Source organism: Bufo gargarizans, chromosome 7, assembly GCF_014858855.1.
Source record: "Bufo gargarizans isolate SCDJY-AF-19 chromosome 7, ASM1485885v1, whole genome shotgun sequence".
NCBI lineage: Eukaryota > Metazoa > Chordata > Amphibia > Anura > Bufonidae > Bufo > Bufo gargarizans.
Genome location: NC_058086.1, coordinates 2,010,806 through 2,037,299, shown reverse-complemented (window position 1 = coordinate 2,037,299; position 26,494 = coordinate 2,010,806). Strand labels below are relative to the sequence as shown.

The 26,494-nt window shown below is 43.2% G+C and overlaps 1 protein-coding gene across 1 annotated transcript in view; it reads left to right on the top strand.

Annotated features, from left to right (window-relative positions):
- The window catches only part of MEI1 (meiotic double-stranded break formation protein 1), a 502,988-nt gene that overhangs the window by 251,045 nt on the left and 225,449 nt on the right, over positions 1 to 26,494 (top strand). The window contains exon 12 of the mRNA XM_044301444.1: positions 20,376 to 20,487. Coding sequence (XP_044157379.1) covers positions 20,376 to 20,487 — 112 coding nt within the window. The remainder of the gene's footprint in view (positions 1 to 20,375; positions 20,488 to 26,494) is intronic.

Sequence of the window (26,494 nt, the reverse complement as noted above, 5' to 3'; positions counted from 1 at the left end):
TTAGTTTTACTTTAAAAAGCAGAAATATATATACACCCTCTGATAACCGGGTATCCAAAATAATAACAGGACAAGATGTTGCCCAGCTACCACCGTGAATTGGTGAAAAAAAAGTGAATAAACAAGATGAATAAGATACGTATAAATTCCAGGGGCATTAATGACATTTATTGGAGGTTGGTGAATGGGTAGAGGGTTGGGCACCTTATTATGGGTATTGGGAATGGTTCTCTCCCTGTACCCGCCCTAAGATAATCCTCTGCCCAGGGATGAACCCTGATGGTGGGATCACCCTGTTCCCGTACCTACCCTGTCTAGCCCTGTACAACCCTGTACATTTGGAATTTTTTGCACAAATGATGTCAGTTTTTTACCCCGACACGTTTCCCCACTATGGTTCGTCAGATGGTCGGTTAGGAGATAGTAATTGTAATAGATAACATCATGGATCAGATAACAGGATGATAAAACAAATAATGATAGATATAATTACTGTGTCCTGGTAGATGCCATGGGGCAGGCCATGTAGGAGGAAGAGAAGACTCACGCTTGTTCTCCTGATGAGAAGGAGATGTCACAGGTTAGGTGTCCCCCTGAAGTTTGGACTGCCGCCTGCCGAGCTTGATGTATTATGTATTATCAGAAACATCTAGTTTCATCTCGAAAAAAAAAAACTGAACGAAAATATCATACAAATAATCGCATCACATGACATTATTATCTCGATTGAGACCTTTCGGATCCATGGTTTCGTAACCAATGGATCCAATATGCCTCTCTTTTCAAAAGCAACTTATTTCGGTCTCCACCGCGTTGAGGTAAAGTAACCCCTCGAATAGGGATTTGTTCGCCGGTATGCGGGTGTGAAAAATAATCACCCGTAATGACATTAGAACAATTCACACAATTTAAACATGGGAATGTGCCATGTCCGGGGTGGATAATGTAGTCTGTCTAGGGCCGATCTTATTACTGCCTATAGCTGCTCTAACAATCTTATCACGCAGATTGTCTGCTCTTTTAAAACACATCATCGGAGGTCTCTTAAATTCATCAATTTGGGGATAAGATCTCGAAACTATCTGCCAATGTTTATTGACGATGCTTTTAACCCTTTGGATCCAAGGGTGATCTTTAACCACTAGTGGAATCCGTGATATTTTGGTAGGTTTAACCTCTTGTAGACCTTCCAGTCTATTTCTCTGTTCATCCAGTAGTTGCCTGGGGTAACCCCTCTCTAAAAATGTGTGAGTTATTTCTTCAAGACATATTTTTAGGGTATCTGGATTACTTACAATCCGCTTGACCTGCTGATACTATGAGAATGTAATAGATTTTTTTTTGTGGATTCTGGGTGACTACTGGTGAAAGAGAGTAGACTGTTTCGATCTGTATTTTTAGTGAAACGGTCAGTTTGAATAGGCCCATCATCACCCAGTAAGACCCAGGTGTCTAAGAATGAGATCTTATTATCATCAAAATGTATGGTGAACTGTAATTCCTCCCATATAGAATTAATATATGTAGTAAACACCGTGAGGGATCGAACGTCGCCTCGCCACACGCAATAAATGTCGTTGATATATCGACGCCAATAGACACAATGTTACTGATATAAGTCATTGCAGTAAATAAAATTACTCTCAAAATAGGACATATAGCAATTTGCGTATGGTGGTGCGGCGTTCGATCCCATCGCGTTCCCACAGCGCTGCTGATAGAAAAAGTCCTGGAATAGGAAATAATTTCTCTCTAGTACAATCTTAGAAGTGACAGGAAAAATACCTTTTCATTTGTATGATATGAACTAGTATCGAGTAAATCCCTAACTGCTTCCAGGCCCTTCTCAGGTGTAATCGAGGTATAGAGACTGCATATGTCAAACGTAACTAGTATACAGTCTCTATCAGTCACTAATGTACCTATTTCAGATAAAAATGTCCCGTATCTCGTAAATAGGAAGGAGATTTTTGGATAAGAGGTGTCAATACCTTCTCCAGGAAGATCGCAGGGGGAGAGAGAGGATGGAGTCAGTGGCTGCTACTATAGGACGGGCCAGAGGCTTTGTAAGAGATTTATGAATCTTTGGTAGAGTTTAAAATACTGGGGTAATCGGATGCTGATTCAATAGAAAATCAAATAACTTTGCATCAATGACTCCATCCTCTCTCGCCCGCGCGACCACCTCCTGGATAGCTGCCTTAATTTGAAACACTGGATCAGATGATAATATATGATATGTACGGGTGTCATTCAATTGGCTTAAGATCTCTGATACATAATATGTTTTATCCAGGACTACCAGTGCACCCCCCTTATCAGCTGGTTTAAATACTAAAGATTTATCTTCCAGAATATGATCAAGGGAATGTTTTTCCTCTATGCTCAAGTTCTGTCGAATATTACGTTTGCCTTGTTTACATTGTTGCAACAACATTTCTATGTCACGTTGAACTAAATCAATAAAAGTCTCAACTGGATGGTGAGATCTAGGCGGCATAAAACCACTCTTCATTCTCAAACCAAAACGTCCCAGAGTTAAAGGGGTTCTGCACTTTCAATTAACTGATGATCTATCCTCTGGATAGATCATCAGCTTCTGATCGGCGGGGGTCCGACACCCGGGACCCCCACCGATCAGCTGTTTGAGAAGGCAGCGGCGCTCCAGCAGCGCCGCGGCCTTCTCACTGTTTACCGCCGGGCCGCCCGCCCACTGACGTCACGACTTGTATCAACTAGAGTGGGCGCGGCTAAGCTCTGTTCACTTGAATGGAGCTTAGCCGCGCCCACTCTAGTTGATACAAGTCGTGACGTCAGTGGGCGGGCGGCCCGGCGGTAAACAGTGAGAAGGCCGCGCCGCTGCTGGAGCGCCGCTGCCTTCTCAAACAGCTGATCGGCGGGGGTCCCGGGTGTCGGACCCCCGCCGATCAGAAGCTGATGATCTATCCAGAGGATAGATCATCAGTTAATTGAAAGTGACTTGAATCGATCAATGTAGAGACTTGCGATTGTTCTTCTGAATGAATATGCACCTTAAATCGCAAACGTTGTAGGTCCATATCTAGATTAAATGTATCAAAGTTCCCAGTAGGACTGAAAGATAAACCTCTTGCTAGCAGGTTCATCTGGGCCGGACTAAGACTTTTAGATGACAAATTGAATATTAGGTTTTGTGTCCTACCTGGGATCACGTCTTCCTTGGTGCCTCTATTTCGCTTGTGATGGCTCCCGACTCTCCTCGTTTTGGTTTTTTTCTGTCCCGTCGTTGGCGGAGATGTCGCTGCCGGAGCCGGATGACGCTGAGCCGGTTCTGCGGTTTCTTGCACGTGAGGACGGGATCGCGGTTCCTGAGGGATCATGCCATCTGTATACACGGCCTGATGTGTAGTCCTCTAGGTCTCGAAGATACTTCGACCGTTTGGTCTTGACACGTAAGTCGTTGCATTGTTTCTCCACCTTTTCCTGAAGTGATGTTAATTCTTCAGATTTCAGGCAATCTCTTAATTGTTCTTTTGCTGCAGTAATCGCTGCTGATAGTTGCTCGATTGTAAGAACTATCAGATCAAGTGAACATTTGTTTAGAATACTTGCGAATCGTGCGCAATAATCTGTGTTATTGCAAAATAATGTGGGTCGAAGATTGACCCAAAGTCCTCGTGGTATCCTCTGTGCGCAGTGGTATTTCGCTAGAGTTGCTGCATGTAGCTCCAGGGATACGAGATGTCGAGAGTCCTTGATTAGATTCCTACTCCTCAGTTCACTAGGAGGGATCCTTAAAAATTCTGATGGGGCCGTAATCTGGGCCACAATATCCCTTGCTTGATCATCTGTATAAGCAAAAGTACTCATCGAGGTAGGGGATCTATCAGCAGCGATTATCGAATGCAATGCGAACATTACTGCAGCAAAAGAACAATTAAGAGATTGCCTGAAATCTGAAGAATTAACATCACTTCAGGAAAAGGTGGAGAAACAATGCAACGACTTACATGTCAAGATAGACTTGACCAAACGGTCGAAGTATCTTCGAGACCTAGAGGACTACACATCAGACTACAGATGGCAAGATCCCTCAGGAACCGCGATCCCGTCCTCACGTGCAAGAAACCGTAGAACCGGCTCAGCGTCATCCGGCTCCGGCAGCGACATCTCCGGTGGGTCACAGCCTTCTTTTTTAGGCCAATGCCGGGACAGAAAAAAGCCAACACGAGGAAAGCCGGGAGCCATCACAAGCGAAATAGAGGCACCAAGGAAGACGCGACACAAAACCTAGACCAAGAGGTTTATCTTTCAGTCCTACTGGGAACTTTGATACATTTAATCTAGATATGGACCTACAACGCAAAATGCGACTTCATTCAGAAGAACAATTGCAAGTCTCTACATCGATCGATTCAAGTCATGATACGTTAACTCTGGGACGTTTTGGTTTTGAGAATGAAGAGTGGTTTTATGCCGCCTAGATCTCACCAACCAGTTGAGACTTTTATTGATTTAGTCTAACGTGACATATTGTTGCAACAATGTAAACAAGGCAAACTTAATTTTCGACACAACTTGAGCATAGAGTAAAAACATGCCCTTGATCATATTCTGGAAGATAAATCTTTAGTATTTAAACCAGCTGATAAGGGGGGTGCACTGGTAGTCCTGGATAAAACATATTATGTATCAGAGATCTTAAGCCAATTGAATGACACCCGTACATATCATATATTATCATCTGATCCAGTTTTTCAAATTAAGGCAGCTATCCAGGAGGTGGTCGCGCGGGCGAGAGAGGATGGAGTCATTGATGCGAAGTTAGGTGATTTTCTAGTCAATCAGCATCCGATTACCCCAGTATTTTATACTCTACCAAAGATTCATAAATCTCTTACAAAGCCTCTGGCCCGTCCTATAGTAGCAGCCACTGACTCCATCCTCTCTCCTCCTGCGATCTTCCTGGAGAAGGTATTGACACCTCTTATCCAGAAATCTCGTTCCTATTTACGAGATACGGGACATTTTTTTATCTGAAATAGGTACATTAGTGACTGATAGAGACTGTATACTAGTTACGTTTGACGAATGCAGTCTCTATACCTCGATTACACATGAGAAGGGCCTGGAAGCAGTTAGGGATTTACTCGATACTAGTTCATATCATACAAATGAAAAGGTATTTTTCCTGTCACTTCTTAAGATTGTACTAGCGAGAAATTATTTCCTATTCCAGGACTCTTTCTATCAGCAGCGCTGTGGGACCGCAATGGGATCGAACGTCGCACCGCCATACGCAAATTGCTATATGAGGATATTTGAGGATAATTTTATTTACCGCAATGACTTATATCAGTAACATTGTGTCTTTTGAGGTCGATTTCTATATTGGAGGATTTACAGTTCACCATACATTTTGATGAAAATAAGATCTCATTCTTAGACACCTGGGTCTTACTAGGGGATGATGGGCTTATTCAAACTGACCTTTTCACTAAAAATACAGATCGGAACAGTCTACTCTCTTTCACCAGTAGTCACAAAAAAATCTATTCCATTCTCACAGTATCAGCGGGTCAAGCGGATTGTGAGTAATCCAGATACCCTAAAAAATACGTCTTGAAGAAATGACTCACACATTTTTAGAGAGGGGTTACCCCAGGCAACTACTGGATGAAAAGAGAAATAGACTGGAAGGTCTACAAGAGGTTAAACCTACGAAAACATCACGGATTCCATTGGTGGTTAAATATCACCCTTGGATCCAAAGGGTTAAAAGCATTGTCAATAAACATTGGCAGATAGTTTCGAGATCTTATCCCCAAATTTATGAATTTAAGAGACCTCCGATGATGTGTTTTAAAAGAGCAGACAATATGCTTGATAAGATTGTTAGAGCAGATATAGGCAGTAACAAGATTGGCCCTAGACAGACTACATTATCCACCCTGAGACATGGCACATTCCTATGTTTAAATTGTGTGAATTGTTCTAATGTCATTAAGTGTGGAAATTTTTTACACCCGCATACCGGCGAACAAATCCCTATTCGAGGGGTTTTTACCTGCGATAGTCGATTTGTCGTGTATATTCTTAAATGTCCCTGTGGTCTATTGTATGCGGGAGAAACATCCATGAGAATAAAAGATCGACTGAGTAAACATAAATCGACAATTAGAAAGGAGAACTTGCTACTCCCACTACCATACCACTTTCATCAAAAGGGACACACTATAGCACAATTACGCTATCAGGTCATAGAAGGCGTTACTTTACCTTGATGCGGTTGAGACCGAAATAAGTTGCTTTTGAAAAGAGAGGCATATTGGATCCATCGGTTACAAACCATGGATCCGAAAGGTCTCAATCGAGATTATAATGTCAGTAGCTTCATGCGATTATTTGTATGATATTTTTGTTCAGGTTTTTTTTCGAGATGAAACTAGATGTTTCTGATAATACATTTCACCTGTTAGATCGAGTTGATTCACATACTTCCCAGACACCTGATTGTGGGAGGAGTCTATTGTAACAATGTGATGTCATTTCCTTTGTATATATATCAGAGCTAGTGGGGAGGTATATACACATGTCTGATGAACGTATATTGTTTGCTGAAACGCGTCACTATGATGGAATATGTGACTGAATAAATCTACAAGAATATTCATCAAGCGAGTGCCGGTCTTTATTTGCGAACAGTGTAGTATTAGTCAGCTCCAGCAAACAATGGCTGACCCCAGCCTATCCTCACACAGCTTTAGCTTTTAGGAATTAGGGGACCACCTACTAATTGACCACTATTAGGGTTGAGGGAGTTAGACTGAGCCATATTTGGCCAGGTGGGCTCCACGTGTGATTGACCCTCCTGGTGGACTAGTCGGGGCAATTTTTGGTTCCCCATACCTCCTGTACCTCCTCACCAGGGTCACAGTTACGTTTGTGGGCAGTCTTTATGCCTACTTTCCCGGTTAAGTGATGTAGTGGATATTGGTGGTGGCGACTCTCTGTAGTTTTTCTTTTGTGTTTTGTTCTTACCTACTTTTAATTATATTTCAATAAAGAATTATTATTTTGTTTGAAGCGTTACCCCACTCTAGCAGTGAATTGTTTCTAAGTTATGCATCTATCTATGTAGAATGGATATATTACTATATGTGACTGAGTGTACTGAGTATGCTCAGACAACCTGAGTCAGAAAGGCTAGAAAGCCCCCCCCCCCCCCCCATCTTGGTGCTGACAGGATGTAGGGCTATGAGGGACTGAGAGGAGAGTCATCAAAGAGAGTGGCATGTAGAGAGAGACGAGATAACTGATATTGTGTCACTGTACATCCCAGATTAATATATTTCATTACTAAAGTTAAGTTGTGTAAAACCTGCCACCTGCCTGGTCCCTGTTCTCGTATACTACTCTGGTTGTGCCACCCTTACATTTTGGCATCACAAACAGGATATATAGCAATTACATGCAAATATGGTGGCAAGCTCATCTATATCTACACTGTTATTATCCATGATGATAAGTACAGGAAGAGTACCCATGTACAATGGCTCAAAAATACCACTGACAAATTGGTCAAATACTAAAATGTGCAGCTTACTTATATGGTGTCCCACAGGCTTATGAAGTGGATCTGGCCATACTGTTCCTGGAAAGAGAAGCCCGAAGAGCTGTGCTGTTGGCTCCTGAAGAAATAAGGAAAATCCTGAGTGATGTGGTGGACTATTTAGACTGCTAATATGGAGACGGCTCATCTGCCCCCTTAATGAGGAGGAAATTCTTTACCAGGTGTCAGCATGATGGAGAAACGATACTGCAGTTTGCACTGACACTGCAGGAGTTAAGGCAGAGAAATAGAAGGATATCATTTGTGTTAGGCCTGTTGATGTGTTGCTGATTTATTTTGGCGCTAAAGTGTATTCCTTTAAAACAGTTTTTGAGGAAAAGCATGACGTCTCACCTAGATTTTACTTTTCAAAAGTTAGAGGCAACTGAATTTAGCAAAGAGGAGTGGTTTTGCAATAAATGTGGGGGGCAGAGAGAAGCCACAGAGGCACCCTAAGACTGTCTATTGAGCTCTCAAGTACAGAGAAATAATGAATATCTTAAAGAATGAATGACTTATCTTGCTAGCCTCGTAGATCAGTTGGCTAACCTGAAGAAAGGAGCTGTTGTGCCAAAAGATAGTCCCAGGCCACCGTTGTGTGTGTCTAAGTACGGTGCTGTTGGTGGGCAGAGTTGCCTTCCTAAATATCTGGGATCTATTTTGCAAGATAGCCCAAAGAATATTAAACCATATTTACCACTGACCAGACCATGGTGGGGACAAATACACAGACCGCTTGTACTGGGAGAGTAACTACTACTAAGCCAAGGGCAGCTGCAGTGTCTGAAAGGAACGTGCCAACCGTAAAGATTTCAGGAACTGTGATGTGGTTCAATATACGCAAAGGTTATGGCCTCATTAACCCTTAAGATACCGAAGTTTTTTTCATTTTTGCATTTTCTTTTTTCTTCCCTATGAGCCATTTCTATTTTTCCTTTCACATATCCATATGAGGCCTTATTTTTTGCGGGACAAGTTGTGCTTTCTTATGCCACCATTTAATATGGCATACAATGTAGAGGGAATGGGGTGGAATTGGAAAAAAAACAACACAATTCCTCCACCGTTTTAAGGGTTTTGTTCCCTACGGCATTCCTTTTGTGGCAAAACTGACCTGTGCCCTTCATTCTCTGTACGATTACAATGATACCACATATGTATAGTTTTTTATGTCGAACTTGTGTAAAAATAAATTAAAACTTTGGAAAACATTTTTGTTTTACATCACCATATTCTGACCCCCATAACTTTTTTATAGTTATATCTAATGAGCTATGTTGGAGCTCATTTTTTGCGGGGATCTGTGGTTTTTGTTAATACCATTTTGGAGTATGTGTGATTTTTTTGGTTAATAGAAGCGATGGAAAAAAAAGGCAAATCGGCTATTTTGACCAATTTTACGGATGCTTTCGTATACGATGATGTCCATTATGTTTATATTTTTTGTTATTTATGTATTTATTTATTTTATTCTATGTAAAGGGGGTGATTTAAATTTTTTGTTTATTTTATTTTTAAAAGTTTTTTTTTTTACTTGTTGCATGGTATTGTAGCTCATGTTTGAGGCTACAAATTCTTTTATTTTTTATTCTTATAGATCCATGATGAGAGCAGAATTGCTCATTTCTTATGTTGGCCTGCCACCTGCTGGCCAAAATAAGAATTGCAGCTTCAATACCCTGGGTCTTTTCTGAGAGACCCAGCGTATTGAAACCTACTCATTGGTCGCAGAGGATGGTGGTAAGAAGCCCGGAAGCACAAGCTTTCAACTGCCTCCTGAGCTGTAATAGGGAGAGCATGGACACACACCCTTAACTGCAGCAGAAAGGACACTCCTCTTGAGCTGCCAGCTTGATATAAATCTAGCAGAGCAATGAATGGGGAGATCTCTGGATCCATGTGAGGTACAGGGCTGGTTCTAGCTTTTAGAATGAGGTTGTCGCGTACTATATGATGTAATTTTTTTACATTAGTCATGGGATAACCCCTTTTAAGGCAAATAAAAATGCTGTGCAAAATGTGAGGTGTACTCTTCCTACCAGGACTCCAATATGGTTGCAGCATTGTAGGAGACCACAATGGACAAAAAGGGGGAGGTGTAAGAGGGTTAGAAATGTCTGTGGTATATACTGCAGCTTGTCCTATTATTTGTATCCCCTTTGTTCCACTGTTTACTATATTTGAGATGTAAAGGAGGTTGGTTTTAAGTTATGCATTTATCTTTGTAGAGTGAATATATTATTATATGTCACTGAGTGTACGGAGCATGCTTAGACAGCCTGAGTCAGACATTGTAGAAAGGGCTAGAAAGTAGTGGGCACGCCTTGGTGTTGACAGGATGTAGGGCTGTGAGGAACTGTTATGGAGAGTGATAAAAGGAGAGTCTGAAAAGATTGTACTGAGACCCCTACACAGCTACAAGAGAGCAGCTGAGAACAGCTGGGTCTCTTATCATTGCGAGGTGGTAGTTGGAGACTGAGGGGAGACCAGTGTCTCAAAGTTTCAAAGTTTCATATTAATTGAAATAAAGGCAAAAAGTTATGAGCACTGTTCCAGTGCTCATAACTTTTTGCCTTTATTTCAATTAATATGAGACTATGAAACTTTGAGACAGAGGGGGAAACATTTTACTGATCCTTAAGACTAAAATGAGTTATGTCACTAAGGGGTTTTAAGACATTTCAGTTACCTGAGTTATGTGCCAGCTATATTTACTTCAGACATAAATTTAGAATCTACAGTAAAAAAGTGCCATTTTCATGTGGTTGGTTGGTAGAGAGCTAGGTTGGAGAGATATTGAGAGTAATCCAGAGTTAAAGGAATTCAATCAAGATTAGAATTATGGCATTAACAAAAAAAACATTTTTAAAGTGAACCAACACTGGCAGGCATAGCATTAAAATGCTATTGGAGTTTTGTAGTATTAAAGGGATTGTCTGATTTTGGTATGAGATGCACTGAAAGCATCTCTTAGGTATCTCTTAGGTGTTTGAGACTCACCTGCACGGCCACCTCTCCACTCAGAGCAAGTTAGGGATTAGGGGGCATTTATCAGACTCTTATGGCACTTCCTGGGCAATGCAATGAGTTGAATCTGTGGTTTAATCTGCAACAAAATCAGCACTGAAATCTGCATGGAACACAAGTGGATTTTATTGGAGATTTGGTCCAGATGTACAGTACCAGCAGAAAAATTTGGTCTAAGGCCACATGCACACGACCGTTGTTTTGATCCGCATACGAGCGACAGTATTTGCGGCTTGGATGTGGACCCATTCACCGCGAAAAAATATAGCCTGTCCTATTCTTGTCAGTTTTTCGGACAAGAAAAGGGAGTTAATGGCTGCCCGCGCCATTCCACAAATTGCGGAACGCACACGGGCGCAATTCATGTTTTGCGGATCCGCAATTTGCGGACCACAAAACACATAACGGTCGTGTGCATTAGGCCTTATTCACACTTTTGTGTTTTGGTCAGTGATTTGTCTCAGTGGTTGTAAGCCAAAACCAGGAGTGAAGCCTACACAGACATAAGGTATAATAGAACGTTTTGCACCTCTTTCTGTGCATTTGACCTACTATGATGTAATTGAGGAGCAAATGCCTGAAATGAAAATCATTAATTTCTACCGATAATTTGTTTTCCCTTAGTCCTAACAGCAGCACAGATGGGGGTAAACCACCACCCCCCCTCCGTGGACTGGTAGGACCGGCGAAATTATTAATGAGCCCAAGTAAATCATACAATTAAACAACTAAATACCCCCTATAAAGGAGAGAACCACCCCATCCCACTGTGTTGTAGCAAGAAAAAAACTAAACTTACTAGGGTGGGATCTTTGTGTGCTGCTGTTCGGAAAACAAATTATCGTTAGAAATTAACGATTCCCTTACGTCCTACCGGCAGCACAGATGAGGAGATAGCAAGAAGAACCCCTAGGGAGGGCCCTCATGCCTGGCAGACTCAAGTATAGTCCGCCCAAAAGCCAAATACTCAGCTAATCTAGCATCCAATCTATAATGGGAGATGAATGTTAATTCAGAGCTCCTGGAGGCAGACTTGCAAATCATGTAGAGAGGAAGAAGACTCCTCTCAACAAAAGAAGTCGCTACGGCCCTAGTAGAATGGGACTTCACGAACCCTGGAGGGGCCAGATATTGGGAAACAAAGGCTTCCCTAATAGCCTCCTTAATCCATTGACTGATGGATGGTTTAGATGCCTTACGGCCTTTAACTTTACCGGCAAACAGGATTAGAAGATTTTCATCTTTCCTAAACTCCTTTGATCTATCCACAAAGATCCGGGGGCATCTCGAGAAGTCCAGAGGATGTATAGTAGGTTCCTCGGAGGAGGTAGAAGGTGTAGAAAGAACCGGGAGGGATATCACCTGGTTGATATTCTGGAACAAAGGAACTTTACGTCTAAAATACGGGAGAAATCTTAAAAGGACCCGGTCTTGAAAAAAGATGGTATAGGGCCCGTGTGCTGAGATAGCTTGAAGCTCGGAGACCCTCTTGGCCGAAGTCACTGCAAGAAGAAAAGCAAGCTTCCATGTGACGAACTTGAAATCCACCTCCTCCAAAGGCTCAAAGGGGGGAGATGCTAACCCCTTGAGGACTACTGATAAATCCCATTGAGGAATGGGTCTCAGTACTGTAGGCTTCAATCTTTCACCTCCCTTAAGGAAACGTTTGATGAGCGGGTCCTGAGAAAAAGACCTGTTGAGGCAGGCTGAGATGGCTGAAACTTGAACCCTCAGAGTAGATGGAGCAAGGCCTTTGTCAAGGCCATCTTGCAGGAACTGAAGGATGGCGGAGAGGGGCGGATCTGCAGACGCCACCTCCCTTGAGGTGCAACAGGATGAGAATATCTTCATAATCCATGAGTAGGCTCTCTTGGTAGAGTCCGCTCTTGAATGAGACAGCGTTCTCAGGACCAACTCTGAAAGCCCTTCTACTCTGGAAAGGGACTGATCAACCACCAGGCTGTCAGGTTAAATCTGTGCAGATCTGAGCAGAGGTGAATGTCCCATGACACCAGGATCTGCTGAGGGGGGAGCCTCCAATATTGCCCTCGACTCATCTGGGTGAGCTGGATAAACCAGCATCTCTTCGGCCAAAACGGTATGATGGCTATCACCGAGGCCTGATCCTGACGGATTTTCATCAATGTCCTCGGAATCATGGAAAACGGAGGGAAGATGTAAGCTAGCCTGAACCTCCAGGATATTGACAGAGCATCTATCGCCAGGGGGTTGTCCTCCCTCTAAAGGGAGCAAAACCTCTCCACCTTGGCGTTGAACCTTGATAGCCGATCCGCTATCATATTGAGAGAGCCTCGAATGTAGATCGCAGATAAATGGGACAGGTTCAACTCTGCCCAATCCAGAATCACCCCGATCTCTGATAGGAGGGGAAGTGATCTTGTGCCTCCCTGCTTGTTGATGTAAAGTACCGCAGTCATATTGTCTGACTGGACTTTCACAGCCTTGCCCCGGATCTGAGGGGCGAAGTGAAGGAGGGCTATCCGGATAGCTAGCTCGCTGAGATTGGATGAGAGAAGCCGCTCCTGAGGAGAACAGGTTCTGTGAACTGGAGAGTCGTCTAGGTGAGTGCCCCAGCCTACTTGGGACGCATCTGTTGTCAATATGAACCAGGTTGGCTGTGTCATAGACTTCCCGTCTAAAAGATGGATCCACATTCTGAGGGAATATCGAGTTCGCCAAGACAGGGACCTCAGGGAGTTTAGCCCGGCAGGGCTGCCATTCCGTTTGGAGAGGACCTCCGACTGTAGAGGGCGGTGGTGCCACAAAGCCAAAGGGACTGCTTCCGCAGACGCTGACATGAGCCCCAACATCTTCATGAGAGTCCGAATTGGGACTCGCCGGGGAATGGATAGTAACTCTGCCGTGCTCTGTATCCGGATCCGGGATCTTTTTTCTGGAGACGACTGGAGAGACATCCCAATGGAGTCGATTATGAAGCCTAGATACCTTACTGAATTTGACGGGCTCACATTTGACTTCTGCCAGTTGATGATCCAACCTAAGTGGGACAGAAAGGAGATTGCTACATGAAGATGCTGGGTTAGGACCGCCGGAGAAGAGGTTTTCAAAAGCCAATCGTCCAGATAAGGAATGATGGTCAGTCCCTGAAGTCTTAAAGCCACCACCACAGAAACCACCACCTTGGTAAAAGTGTTAGGGGCAGAAGAAATGCCAAAAGGAAGGGCAACACCTGGACCGCGATCCTGAGATATTTCCTGGAAGCAGGATGGATCAGAATGTGCAGATATGCACCCTTGAGGTCCAGGGTTGCCATCACGTCCCCAGGACTGAGAACGTGAACCACTGACCTGATGGTTTCCATACGAAACTTCACCTTCCTTTTTTTAATACATTTTTTATTTAAGTTTCAGATTTTTACGAATAAGCAAACAAATTAAGTGTGGGGCGATATCTGCACAAATCAAATAAAAAATAATGAGATTAAAACTTTAAAGAGAAAATGCTACAAAATGTTGGATAGCACATTCCTGGTTAGGAAGGTTTATGTTGTTGGTGCAAAGTAAAAATGGGAGGGAGAGGGAAGAGAGGTGGGGGGGAAAGGGGGGTATAGTATAATAGTCATTAATATAATAATAACCACATGAGTTTCTTTAGATTTTGAGAGTTGGTTACTGTCCCCCTCTCATTGCGATTGATAGTAATAGTCTGCATGCTTGGGAGTTATGAAAGTTAATCCAATTTTCCAGGTTTTAATGAACTTTCTTTCTGTGTTTCTCAGTGGCGTGGTTAGATCCTCCATCCTCATGGTCTCCTGTACTTTGTTAATCCACATTGCGGTTGTGAGGGCAGAAACTTGTCTCCACATACAAGGGATACATGCTCTCGCTGCATTGACCAAATGTCGTACCACCGATTTATTATAGGTAGTGATGGGAATCTCGCACTGATGGAGTAGAAAAAAGGCCGGTGTCTTGGGTAGGACATAGAAAGTGAATGTAGATGTGGTACACCATACCTTCTCCCAAAAACTGGCAAGAACTGGGCATTCCCAGAAAATATGTAATATTGTTCCCCTAGCTCCCCCACATTGCCAGCATAGCAGTGAAACTGTAGGGAAAATAGAGTGTAGTTTTGTAGGGACTCTGTACTATCTAGAGAGGATTTTAAACCCTGCTTCTTGTAGGTTACTAGCTATGGAGGATTTATGTGTACAGATAAATAATTGTTTTTTCTGTTCTGGAGAAAAAGTAAGACCCAAGTCTTTTTCCCAGTTGTGTATATAATTGGGAGATGGCTGGTCAGAAGATGAGATCAGTAGATTATACCTTTGAGAAAGAACATGTCGGGATATGCCTCTTTGTTCGCAGAGTTGTTCAAAGACTGTTTTGTCCCTTTTGTAAGTTGCTGCCGAGGGAAGTGTAGCAAGAAAGTGTTGTAGTTGTTAAGATTGCCAAGGCGTTAAGTTAGGAGTATTTTCCAAGTTAATGTTGTGTTGAAGGAGGAGCCAAGAGTCCGACGTGATAAAATGGTGCACTCTGTATTTATTATTTAATACTGGACTCCGAAATGTTCCGTGTTAGAGCCCAGGGGGAACTGAGGATTCCCTAAAATCAGGTACATTGGCGAGGGTGACGGGGAGACTTCCGAATTGTCCTTGATTGAGGAAAATATTTTCAGGGTAGACCCTATTGTTGTGGTGTGTAAGTCCCCAGCCACGGTGTTGTGGAGTGGGTAGGAAGGATTACTCAATTGCAATCCATTGTTTATGTGTCTGATGTCGACACCAGTCGATTATTCTCAGAAGGTGGGAGGCCCTATGATAGGCTATGAAGTCTGGTAAGCCCAGACCTCCATTAAGTTTGGGGTACCCCTGATAAAACACTTGTGTGCCTCCCATATGGTGAGGGGATCGCTCTCGGAGGTGGTATTAATTGAGAAATATTACAGACCTCTTTATAAACCTGTAGGTCTTGTATGAGAGAGTTGTTTAGCTACCAATGCCAGGCTCTGGCCCAGAAATTCGGAAGTGAAAGTGTCATTGATATCAGAGCATGGTCAGAGAAAGTGATGGAATCGATCTGGGCCCCTGTTAGATGTTCCAGTTTGGAGTGTTGTATGAAAAAGTAGTCTAGTCCAGAATATGAATTATGTGGATTAGAGTAAAATGTATAGTCCCTGGTTGTCGGGTGTAAGGTACACCATGTGTCTATCAGTTGGTGTGTAAAGAAAAGTTCCCGTAGTCTGGATTGTGTAGAGCGAGGTAAATATGATTGATTCTTGGAAGAGTCAAGTCTTGGGTCGATAGTAAGGTTGAAATCACCCCCCAATATCTGGATGCCCTCAGTAAATTCTTCTAGGGCTGTGAGTGTTTTGTCTAGAAAACTGGTTTGTTCTGTGTTAGGAGCATATACTGTTGCTAGTGTAGTGATCGTGCCTGCAAGCCTACCCTTAACAAATAGGTACCTGCCGGCTCCATCAGTGCGAGAATCAATCAACTCCCAAGAGACAGCGTTGGAATCGAGGATAGATACTCCTTTCGTCTTGGGGTCCGGAGAGGGACTGACGTTTCCTGTATGAAACTTTTCTTCCATGTATTCAGTTCCTGCGAGTTGAGAGAGTGTGGGGGGGGGGGGGGAGAATTGATAGGGGGGGGAAGTAGAGGGGTGAGGTGGAGAGGTAGGAAAATAAAGGGGTCTAGTGTTGAGGTATGACTAAGTCACTTCTGTAAATCTATAAAATAGCTATGATGCTAACTTAACTGTGTATTGTCCATTCCGGAGAATTCCAGAGGGGCAATGGCCACAGTACCCTAGTGGGGGAAAGTGAAACAGATGGTCGAACAAGAAGAGAAAAGAAAACAGCGAAGAGCAACCATTGATCAATAATAGAGGTGAAACATGAACTTTTAGCAAAGAAACTCCAGTATGATAAGTGGGTGACCACGCATCAGGGAGTGGACATGTGGTGCGTGGGGGTAGATAGGTAGTGACAGCAAAGGCTGTGCCACGAGTCCGTCACCATCTGCTGTGGTTATGATGGGTTGGTATTTTGATGGGATTCTCTGATGAGTCGGGTAGAACAATATGAGAGTCCCCAGAGATCTCTTCGGTAAGGATGGAAGTTTCTTCAGAAGTAGAGATCATGGTTCTGTTTCAGCAAGGTGAGGTTGCCGTCTTGATAGAGGGTATTGTGCTCATTGTGTACATCCCCGATTGCTGCCTGGGCGGCCATTCAGTGCTCGTTGAGGGAGAGGTGGTGGATATCTCCACGGTTGTTCATTTCTCAGAGTTGGGGACTGGAGTACCGGAGGTAGTGTCCAGTCAGGGACTGGGACCGGATGAATGTCCATAAATCTGAAATTTGTTAAATATGGTTACTATTGTTGTATACAGTTGGTCACTGAGAATTGTTTCCGGGATATTGCGGATTTTGAGATTGTTGCGGTGGCCTTTGTTTTCCACATCTTCGAGGTGAAGAGAAAAGTCCTTTAACTGAGCGGTATAGGAGGCTAGGTTAGTGTAAAGAGAGGATAACTTGGATGTGGTGTCAACGTATTGTTGTTCAAGTGAAGTTACCCTGTCGTCCAAGCATTGAACATTTTCTTGTACTGCTTGTAGGGCTTAAGCTTGTTTGGTTTCTATGCGGGCCACCTGTAGGTAAGGTCCTCACCATTTCCCAGAGTTCCGCTAGTCTGTGATCTAGAGTAGCGGGTGGGAGCGAGGGAGTTTAAAATAACGCCGGCATGCTCTGGCTAAAAGATGGTGTCTCAGTCACCGTTAAGGGGGAGGCCGATACCTGTATATGCTGTATCATGGGTCCGAACTCTCCTTGAGTGCCTTCTATGTGGCCAGGAGTATGCTGTCTTGTAGGCAGTTCATCCCTTCCCTATTTATTCTGGTGGGACTCTCTCTGTGATGAGACCGGGGGGGGGGGGGGATAAGGGTGTATGGGCGTATGGGCGACTGTGTCTTCATCTAAAGTAGGCCCAGTTCGCACCTTTATTGTTGTACCTGACTGCTCAGAAGGACGTGGTGCCGCCGTTACTGCTGCCATCGCTGGCGAACTTGTGAGTTTTTCCTCCCCGGACAGCGGGGCAGAGTGGGTTGGCAAGTGTGAGCCACCTGTGGTGTTTTCTGGTGCAACCCCGCTGTGCGCCCTTGTCGGGGTAAATGGCTGTGCTGGGGGGCGCAGCGTTGTTGTTGCGGCCGCCATTGCTGGTGACTCTGTGTCAGTCGTTCCCGGAGGTCCAGAACGGAGGAATCTTGATTGATCGGGGGGACCACAGGCTGGCTTGGGGATAGTCTCCCTATGGTCATGGCCTCTTGGAGTCTGTAAGGGTGGTGTTTTGTGCAGATCTCCTTCTCTTGGTCACGGAGCTCTTGTTACATGCATCTTCACGCCGCCATGCCGAAGCCACGCCCCAACTTCACCTTCCTTATATTCCGATTGAAACACCTCAGATCGATAATCATCCGGAGATCTCCTGATGCTTTGGGAACCAGAAAAACTAGTGAATAGATCCCTAAGCCCCGTTCCCCTGCCGGAACCTCCTCCAGAGCCTCCTTGCGGATGTAGTCCTGAATGTAAGCCGTCCCGACTGCTTGGCAGCTTGTAAGAGGTTGGTCTTGAACTTGTCTGGAGGAAGAGAGATGAGATTGATCAAAGAACCTTCGGAGATGATATTCAGGACCCAGGGATACAAAATATTTTGGATGCAACTCTCTTTGAAGTGGGAAAGACGGCCCCCGACAGGTAGATGAAGCAGAGGAAAGGGGAAGCTTTCTGGCAGGAGTAACGGGAGTCATCCAAGAGCCTCAAGGAGGCCGGTAGTCATGAGGTGGCTCTTTTATCCTTGGCTCCTCCGCTAGAGCGTGTCGAACCCCTTCGCTGCGCTCCCCAGTCCCTTCGAGATCTTGACTCCTGGCCAGACATACCCCCACGGTCCTGTTTGCCCCGCCCTCGAAAGGACTGTTGGGGAAGACTCTTCCCCTTTTTATCTGATAGGCCTTCTATAATTTTATTAAGCTCCGAGCCAAACAGACGGTTGGGCTCAAAGGGTAGGCCACATAAATTGAATTTAGAAGAGTTGTTAGCGACCCAAGACTTTAAGCCATAAGGGCCTACGGGCTGCTGATACAAGGGCCATGCATTTGGCCGCTAATTTTAGCTGAAGCTGCGTGGTATCGCACAGGAAATCTGTTGCCAGGTTAATAATCTTGAAGGCATCCAGTATGTCGTCACGAGACACCTTCTGATCCACGTCAGTCTGAATCTGGTTCAGGCGAGTCCGGAGGAACGTAGAGACCTTAGTAGCAGCAATGGCTGTAGAAGTGGATGCTGCAGCTGCCGTGTAACCTCTTCTTAGAGTGCACTCTGGCCTGTCAAGGAGTGTGTCTGGACAATTTGGCTATTGCCATGTCCACCTTGGAAATGGAACCCCACAATTCCACCAAGGACTTAGCTATAGGGAACATGTTTTTACATTTTTTTCGTTAGAACCGGACCTTTCTCAGGTTTCTTCCACTCTGTACACATGACAGACAGGAGGGTCTCACCCGCTTTAAAGACACGTGGTGCCCGAATAGCGGGATTGGAAGGCTCCCCCAGGTCAACATCATGGTCCCCCGACCTGATGGACTGGAGTAGTCTGAAGGAAAGAAACACGAGGTAAGCTCCTCTTCCTCTGAGGAGAAAGAAACTAAGGAGACCACAGAGGGTCTCTCCACTGGAGCAGAGTTCTCCATAGGCGTCTGGACAGGAGCAGGAAGCCTCTCATCCATCAAGTTCATGACTCCCTTGAGGGATCCATCCACATAGCTTTTCACCCATGAATACATATCCTGTATGGTAGGTTCACCAGAAGGTTGGACTCTCGGACGGCAGCTGTTACACCTAGGGTAGGGATAGCAATCCTCGAAAGAAGTGCTACAATCGTGGCAAGATAAATGCTTCCTCTTGGAAGCCGACTTCCTGCTATCAGGATCCAGAGGAGAAGACATCACTGCGGGAGGAAAAGACAATAATATATTTGTATATTAAAACAAATGTTACTAAGCAGAAAGGTAAGAGGCGCACCAAAAGTAGCAGAAGAATGGTTATCCAAAAGCAAAGGCACCTATAAGCAGAAAAAATACCAGCTTATAAGGGACTCTGGGAGCCAGCTGTGAAGCATGTGCAGCCAGAGACCGAGCTGGTGCAAAATGCTTCCTTTAATAGACTAAACCCAGAAGAAACCCCCCCTCCCTAGGCGGAGAAAAAAAATAACCAAACTTATGGAACACCAATAAATATAAGAAATGCTACCTATCAGGGCATAAAAGAAAGTAACAAAAATATTCCTAACAGGCAGAAGAAGAAAATATGATCACCGGCGAACGTGACTCATGGTCGCGAGGAATACTTGGAAGTGACGTCAGACGCTATTAGGACGTCACGTCCGGAAGATGGCGGCGCCCATTGGCCGTGGAAAATCGGACCGAGCACAAAAAAGGAGGGGCCACCGCCAGGCCCCCCTGTCCGGGAGGACAGAAAAAATCACAGTGGGCTGGGGGTGGCTCCCTCCTTTATAAGGGGTGTTTAATTGTATGATTTACTTGGGCTCATTAATAATTCCGTCGGTCCTACCAGTCTACGGGGGGTGGTTAACCCCATCTGTGCTGCTGGTAGGATGTAAGGGAATGACATGCTTCAAGTGTTATGGGCCATTCACATATCCTCAGCGGAACATAACTTTAGATACAAATGAATAAGACTTGTTTTCTATCTACTTTAATAGAAAGGATCATCTCAGCATTCCAGTGCAGTATGGCGAGTTGGAGAAGCTTCTTAGTAGCATGATGGAACACTGTGCAGAGCTTTCTCTTACACCACTAAGGAGAAAATCTTCAGTGAGTCACACTTTGGAAATTATACTTAATCCATAAAATGAAGAGCTAAATGCATAGGTCTACTTGGCATTTTTAGTATTATATATGCCTCCTACTATACTATTGTTTATATACTATATTCCTTATTTCTCTAATGGGCAATTTAAAGTCCAAGTTCACTGACCCAAAAAATATTTTTGACACAACAGACATAACCTGCCATGTAACCTGATTATAATAATATTACTTAGTTATGGCTCCTTCTGTCTCATTTGTTAGCCTCAAAGATTGGTTCTGGTGTTAGTGACCACATATTCTGGTCATCTAACAGACTTAAAGGGAACCTGTCACCAGTTGTATGGTGTCCTAACTAAGGGCAACATAAATAAGTGACTGATTCTCTTAGCAAAATGCTGGGTCACTTTCTTTAATTGACCCAGTCAATCTGCCCACATTTTGTATTGAAAAGCTCCGTCTGATAATGATGAGTCCTGAATATTCATGAGCTCCTGACTCTCCCCGCCCACCTGCTGCTGATTGACAGTTTTTTTCCACATGAATCAGCAGCAGATGGGCAGGGGAGTGGCTATAGCTCTGAATCAAATATACTCTGGACTCACTGACATCACGCTGGACTCAAATCAGCTCATTAGCATACAGCATGTGGCATCTTTGTGTGTATATTATGAGGTAACCATCTGTCACACCAGTAAGTGAATACATCTAAGGCTACTTTTACACTAGCGTTCGGAGCGGGTCCGTCTGATGTTTCATCAGACGGATCCGCTCCTATAATGCAGACGTTTGCATCCGTTCAGAACAGATCCGTCTGCATTATAACTTAGAAAAATTTCTAAGTGTGAAAGTAGCCTGAGCGGATCCGTTCAGACTTTACATTGAAAGTCAATGGGGGGCGGATCCGCTTGAAGATTGAGCCATATGGTGTCATCTTCAAGCGGATCCATCCCCATTGACTTCCATTATAAGACAGAAAATGAAAAACAAAAAAATTTAGTGGCAATTCTGGAGGAGCTGCTCAGCCCATGACACTGTAGCGTGTCTTTAGTTAGGGGAGCAGCCCGACCGCATGTGGACCGCAGTAATCGACTAACCCCAGCAAAATATGCATACAATGGAGGATATCGACGCGGTCCACATGCACCACAAGAGCAAACTACACAGAATGTAGCAATCATAGAGAACACACAGAGAGAATGCACCAAACAGATATAACACTGACTATGCTGGCAAGACATGAGTAAAGGTATTAAAAGCTGAGACTTTTGCCAATATGTTCCAGTCATGGAGATATCGGAGCCCATCATGCACCACGTCACGGTTCTCAGCATGGCAAGGGGTCCTAACCACTGCTCTGACTATGGTGTGAACACGGTCTGGGGATGATATAATTCAGCTCACAGCCAAGCTCCCCACAATTGCCCAGCATAAATGCTGTGGTTGTACAATGTGGATGAAGCCAGGCCGTGAGCCACACCCACACCAGACCATGTGAGGGAGGTTACCAGGTGCAAAAAAGTGCTAGAGTGCCAAATAAAGGCAAACACACTCAAATCTAACAAGACAGAAAATGAAAAACAAAAAAATTTAGTGGCAATTCTGGAGGAGCTGCTCAGCCCATGACACTGTAGCGTGTCTTTAGTTAGGGGAGCAGCCCGACCGCATGTGGACCGCAGTAATCGACTAACCCCAGCAAAATATGCATACAATGGAGGATATCGACGCGGTCCACATGCACCACAAGAGCAAACTACACAGAATGTAGCAATCATAGAGAACACACAGAGAGAATGCACCAAACAGATATAACACTGACTATGCTGGCAAGACATGAGTAAAGGTATGACATGAGTGACTTCCATTATAAGTCTGGACGGATCCGCTTGCCTCCGCACGGCCAGGCGGACACCCGAACGCTGCAAGCAGCATTCAGGTGTCCGCTCACTGAGCGGAGCGGAGGCTGAGCGCTGGCAGACGGATGCATTCTCAGTGGATCCGCCTCCACTGAGAATGCATTAAGGCCAGACGGCTGCGTTCAGGGCCGCTTGTGAGAGCCTTCAAACGGAGCTCACGAGCGGACACCTGAACGCAGGTGTGAAAGTAGCCTAAGGCATGTTTTAGTAGTTAATGATTGTATATAATTAGTTAGATTATAATCAAATATCCACATGACAGGTTCCCTTTAATGCTATATTCGGGGTGTAAACAAGGGGTGTAAAAGTCATATGTGTTTCTTCCTTTAAAAATGGAAAATTTTCCATCCTTGTGGGATTAGTACAGTATCATGTATGACTCCTTAGGCCTCTTTCACACGAGTGAGATTTCCGTACGGATGCAAAGCGTGAGGTGAACGCATTGCACCCGCACTGAATCCAGACCTATTCATTTCTATGGGGCTGTGCCCATGAGTAGTGATTTTCACGAATACCTTGTGTGTTGCGTGAAAATCGCAGCATGCTCTATTTTGTACGTTTTTCATACAACACAGGCCCCATAGAAGTGAATGGGGCTGCGTGCAAATCGCAAGCATCTGCAAGCAAGTGCAGATGCGGTGCGATTTTCACGCATGGTTGCTAGGAGACGATTAGTATGGGGACCCGATCATTATTATTTTCCCTTATAACATGGTTATAAAGGAAAATAATAGCATTCTTAATACAGAATGCTAAGTCAAATAGTGATGGAGGGGTTAAAAAAAAAAAAAAATTTTTTTAACTTACCTTAAACCACTTGTTTCTTTGAGGAAAAGAACCTGTGGTGACATCACTGCGCAATACACTGTGTATTACTGTACTGCGGTGGCAGCAGGAAGCACACTGCGTCATAGCAACCAATGACGCCGTGTGCTCCTGCACTCAGAAGAACTCCAGGCCCATATCACACGGACCGTGTTCCACAAACGTGTGAATCCAGCCATAGTGTTTTTTTCCAAATGTTTGGCATCAGTACGCCATCCAGTACTTAAAAAAAAATGTTTTAACTTGTGTTGTCATTTTTTTTAATTTTTTTACGGAACTGTTTACTTGAAAGGACATGTCTAGCACGGAAGGCAGACCAAAATAGTTAATGATGTGATTTTCTCTGCATGGTCTATGAAAAAGAAAAATCTGGCATGTGAATTAGCCCATTAATGTGTCAGTGTTCAGTTTGCTGTACGTTCTATGATTGCAGAGCACAAGGACATAAACATCGTTAGTTTTTTTTAAAACCCTGTTGGCGCGATGCGTGAAGTGAACACTTTGCATCCGGACCAAATCTGGAGCCATTCATTTCAATGGGTCTGTGCACACGAGCGTTATTTTTGACACAGCATATAGTGTTTGTATTGTAAAAAAAATCACAGCATGCTCTACAGTAAAATTTATTGGCAAATGGAGATGAAATTTCAGAATTTACATTTTTTGGCAAATTTTCCATTTTAATCTATTTTTTCCAGTAACAAAGCATGGGTTAACAGCCAAACAAAACTCAATATTTATTGCCCTGATTCTGTAGTTTATAGAAACACCCCATATGTTGTCGTAAACTGCTGTATAACCAAACGGCAGGGCGCACAAGGAAAGGAACGCCATATGGTTTCTGGAAGGCAGATTTTGATGGCCTTTTTTTTACACCATGTCCCATTTAAAGAACCCCTGATGCACCCCTAGAGTAGAAATTCCATAAAAGTGACCACATCTAAGAAACTACACCCCTCAAGGTATTCAAAACTGATTTTACTAGATTTATTAACCCAAATGGCGTTCAATAAGATTTAATGGAAAATGGAGATAAAATTTCAGAATTTCACTTTTTTTTGAAGATTTGCCATTTTAATATTTTTTTGCCCAGTAACAAAGCAAGGGTTAACAGCCAAACAAAACTCAACATTTATTACTCTGATTCGGCAGTTTACAGAAACACCCCATATGTGGTCATAAACTGCTGTATGGGCACACAGCAGGGCGCAGAAGGAAAGGAACGCCATTTGGTTTTTGGAAGGCAGATTTTGCTGGATTGGTTTTTAGACACCATGTGCCATTTGAAGCCCCCTGATGCACCCCTAGAGTAGAAACTCCAAAAGTGACGCCATTTTGGAAACTATGGTGGCAGTTTTGTTGGTACTATTTTAGGGTACATATGATTTTTGGTTGCTCTATATTACACTTTTTTTGAGGCAAAGTAACAAAAAAATAGAATATTCTGAAATGTAATCTCCATTTGCGATTAATTCTTGTGGAACACTTAAAGGGTTAACAAAGTTTGTAAAATCAGTTTGGAATACCTTGAGGGGTGTAGTTTATTAATTAGGGTCACTTTTTGGAGTTTCTACTCTAGGAGTGCATCAGGGGGGCTTCAAATGGGACATGGTGTCAAAAACCAGTCCAGAAAAAGCCGCCTTCCAAAAACCATATGGCGTTCCTTTCCTTCATTCCCATGTGGTCATACAGCAGTATACGACCACATATGGGGCATTTCTGTAAACTACAGAATCAAGGCAATAAATATTGAGTTTTGTTTGGCTGTTAACCCTAGCTTTGTTACGGGCAAAATGGATTAAAATGGAAAATTTGCCAAAAAATAGCTGTTTTGGCACCGTTTTTTATTTTTTATTATTTACAACGTTCATCTGACAGATTAGATCATGCTATTTTTATAGAGCAGGTTGTTACGGACGCAGGGATATCTAAAATATTAACTTTTTTTAAATTTATTTAAGCTTTACTCAATAATATAATTTTTAGTGTCTCCATAGTCTGAGAGCCATTGTTTTTTTTTTATTTTTTGGGCGATTGTCTTAGGGTCTCATTTTTTGCATGCTTTGATGACGGTTTGATTGGTATGATTTTGGGGTGCGTATACCTATTTGATCGCTTGCTATTACACTTTTTGTGGTGTAAGGTGACAAAAAATTGCTTTTTTGACACCGTGATTATTTTTTATTTTTACGGTGTTCACCTAAGGAGTAGGTCATATGATATTTTTATAGAGCAGGTTTTTTTATTTTTAATTAGGTTTTACCCAATAATATCATTTTTTAAACAAAAAGAAATGTTTTAGAGTTTCCATAGTCTGAGAGCCATAGTTTTTTCAGTTTTTAGGCGATTGTCTCAGGTTGGGTATCATTTTTGCGGGATGAGATATCTGTTAGATTGGCACTATTTTGGGGTGCATATGACTTTTTGATCGCTTGCTATTCCACTTTTTGTGACTTAAGGTGACAAAGCAATTGTTTTTTTAGCGCAATTTTATAATTTTTTTTTTACAGTGACAGGGGTTATGTCATATGATATTTTTATAGAGCCGGTCGTAACGGATGTGGCGATACCTAATATGTATACTTTCTTTTATTTTATTTTTAGTTTTGCACAATAATATAATTTTTTAAACAAAAAAAATCATGTTTTAGTGTCTCCTCTTGCTATTACACTTTTTTTTTTGTTTTACTATGTTCACCTCAAGGTTTAGGTCATGTGGTATTTTCATAGAGCAGGTTCTTATGGACGCGGCGATACCTAATTTGTCTACTTTTTTTCAAAAAATTTTTAACGTTTAACATAAAAAATCATTTTTGAAACAAAAAAAATCATGTTTTAGTCTGAGAGCCATAGTTTTTTAATTTTTTGGACCATTGTCTCATGTAGGGGCTCATTTTTTGTGGGATGAGGTGACTGATTGTTACTATTTTGGCATATATAACTTTTTGGGAAAGTAAGGTGGGCAAAATTTCTATTTCATCATAGTTTTATATTTTTTTATGGCGTTCATCGCGTGGGGAAAGTAACATGACCATTTTATAGATCAGGTCGTTACAGACGCGGTGATATCAAACATGTGTAGGGAATTACATTTTTTTAATTTTGAATCAGTGATAAATGTGTCACACTCTAGGCAACATTGACTATGTGTTTTACTGTTCATTCGGTGCCTTGCATCGGTGTCTTTGATCCAACCTGGATTAGTACCCAACCACTCGAGGAATATTCCAAGATGTAGTGGTTTGTTGGCTCCCGTGTGGTGAAGACAAGAT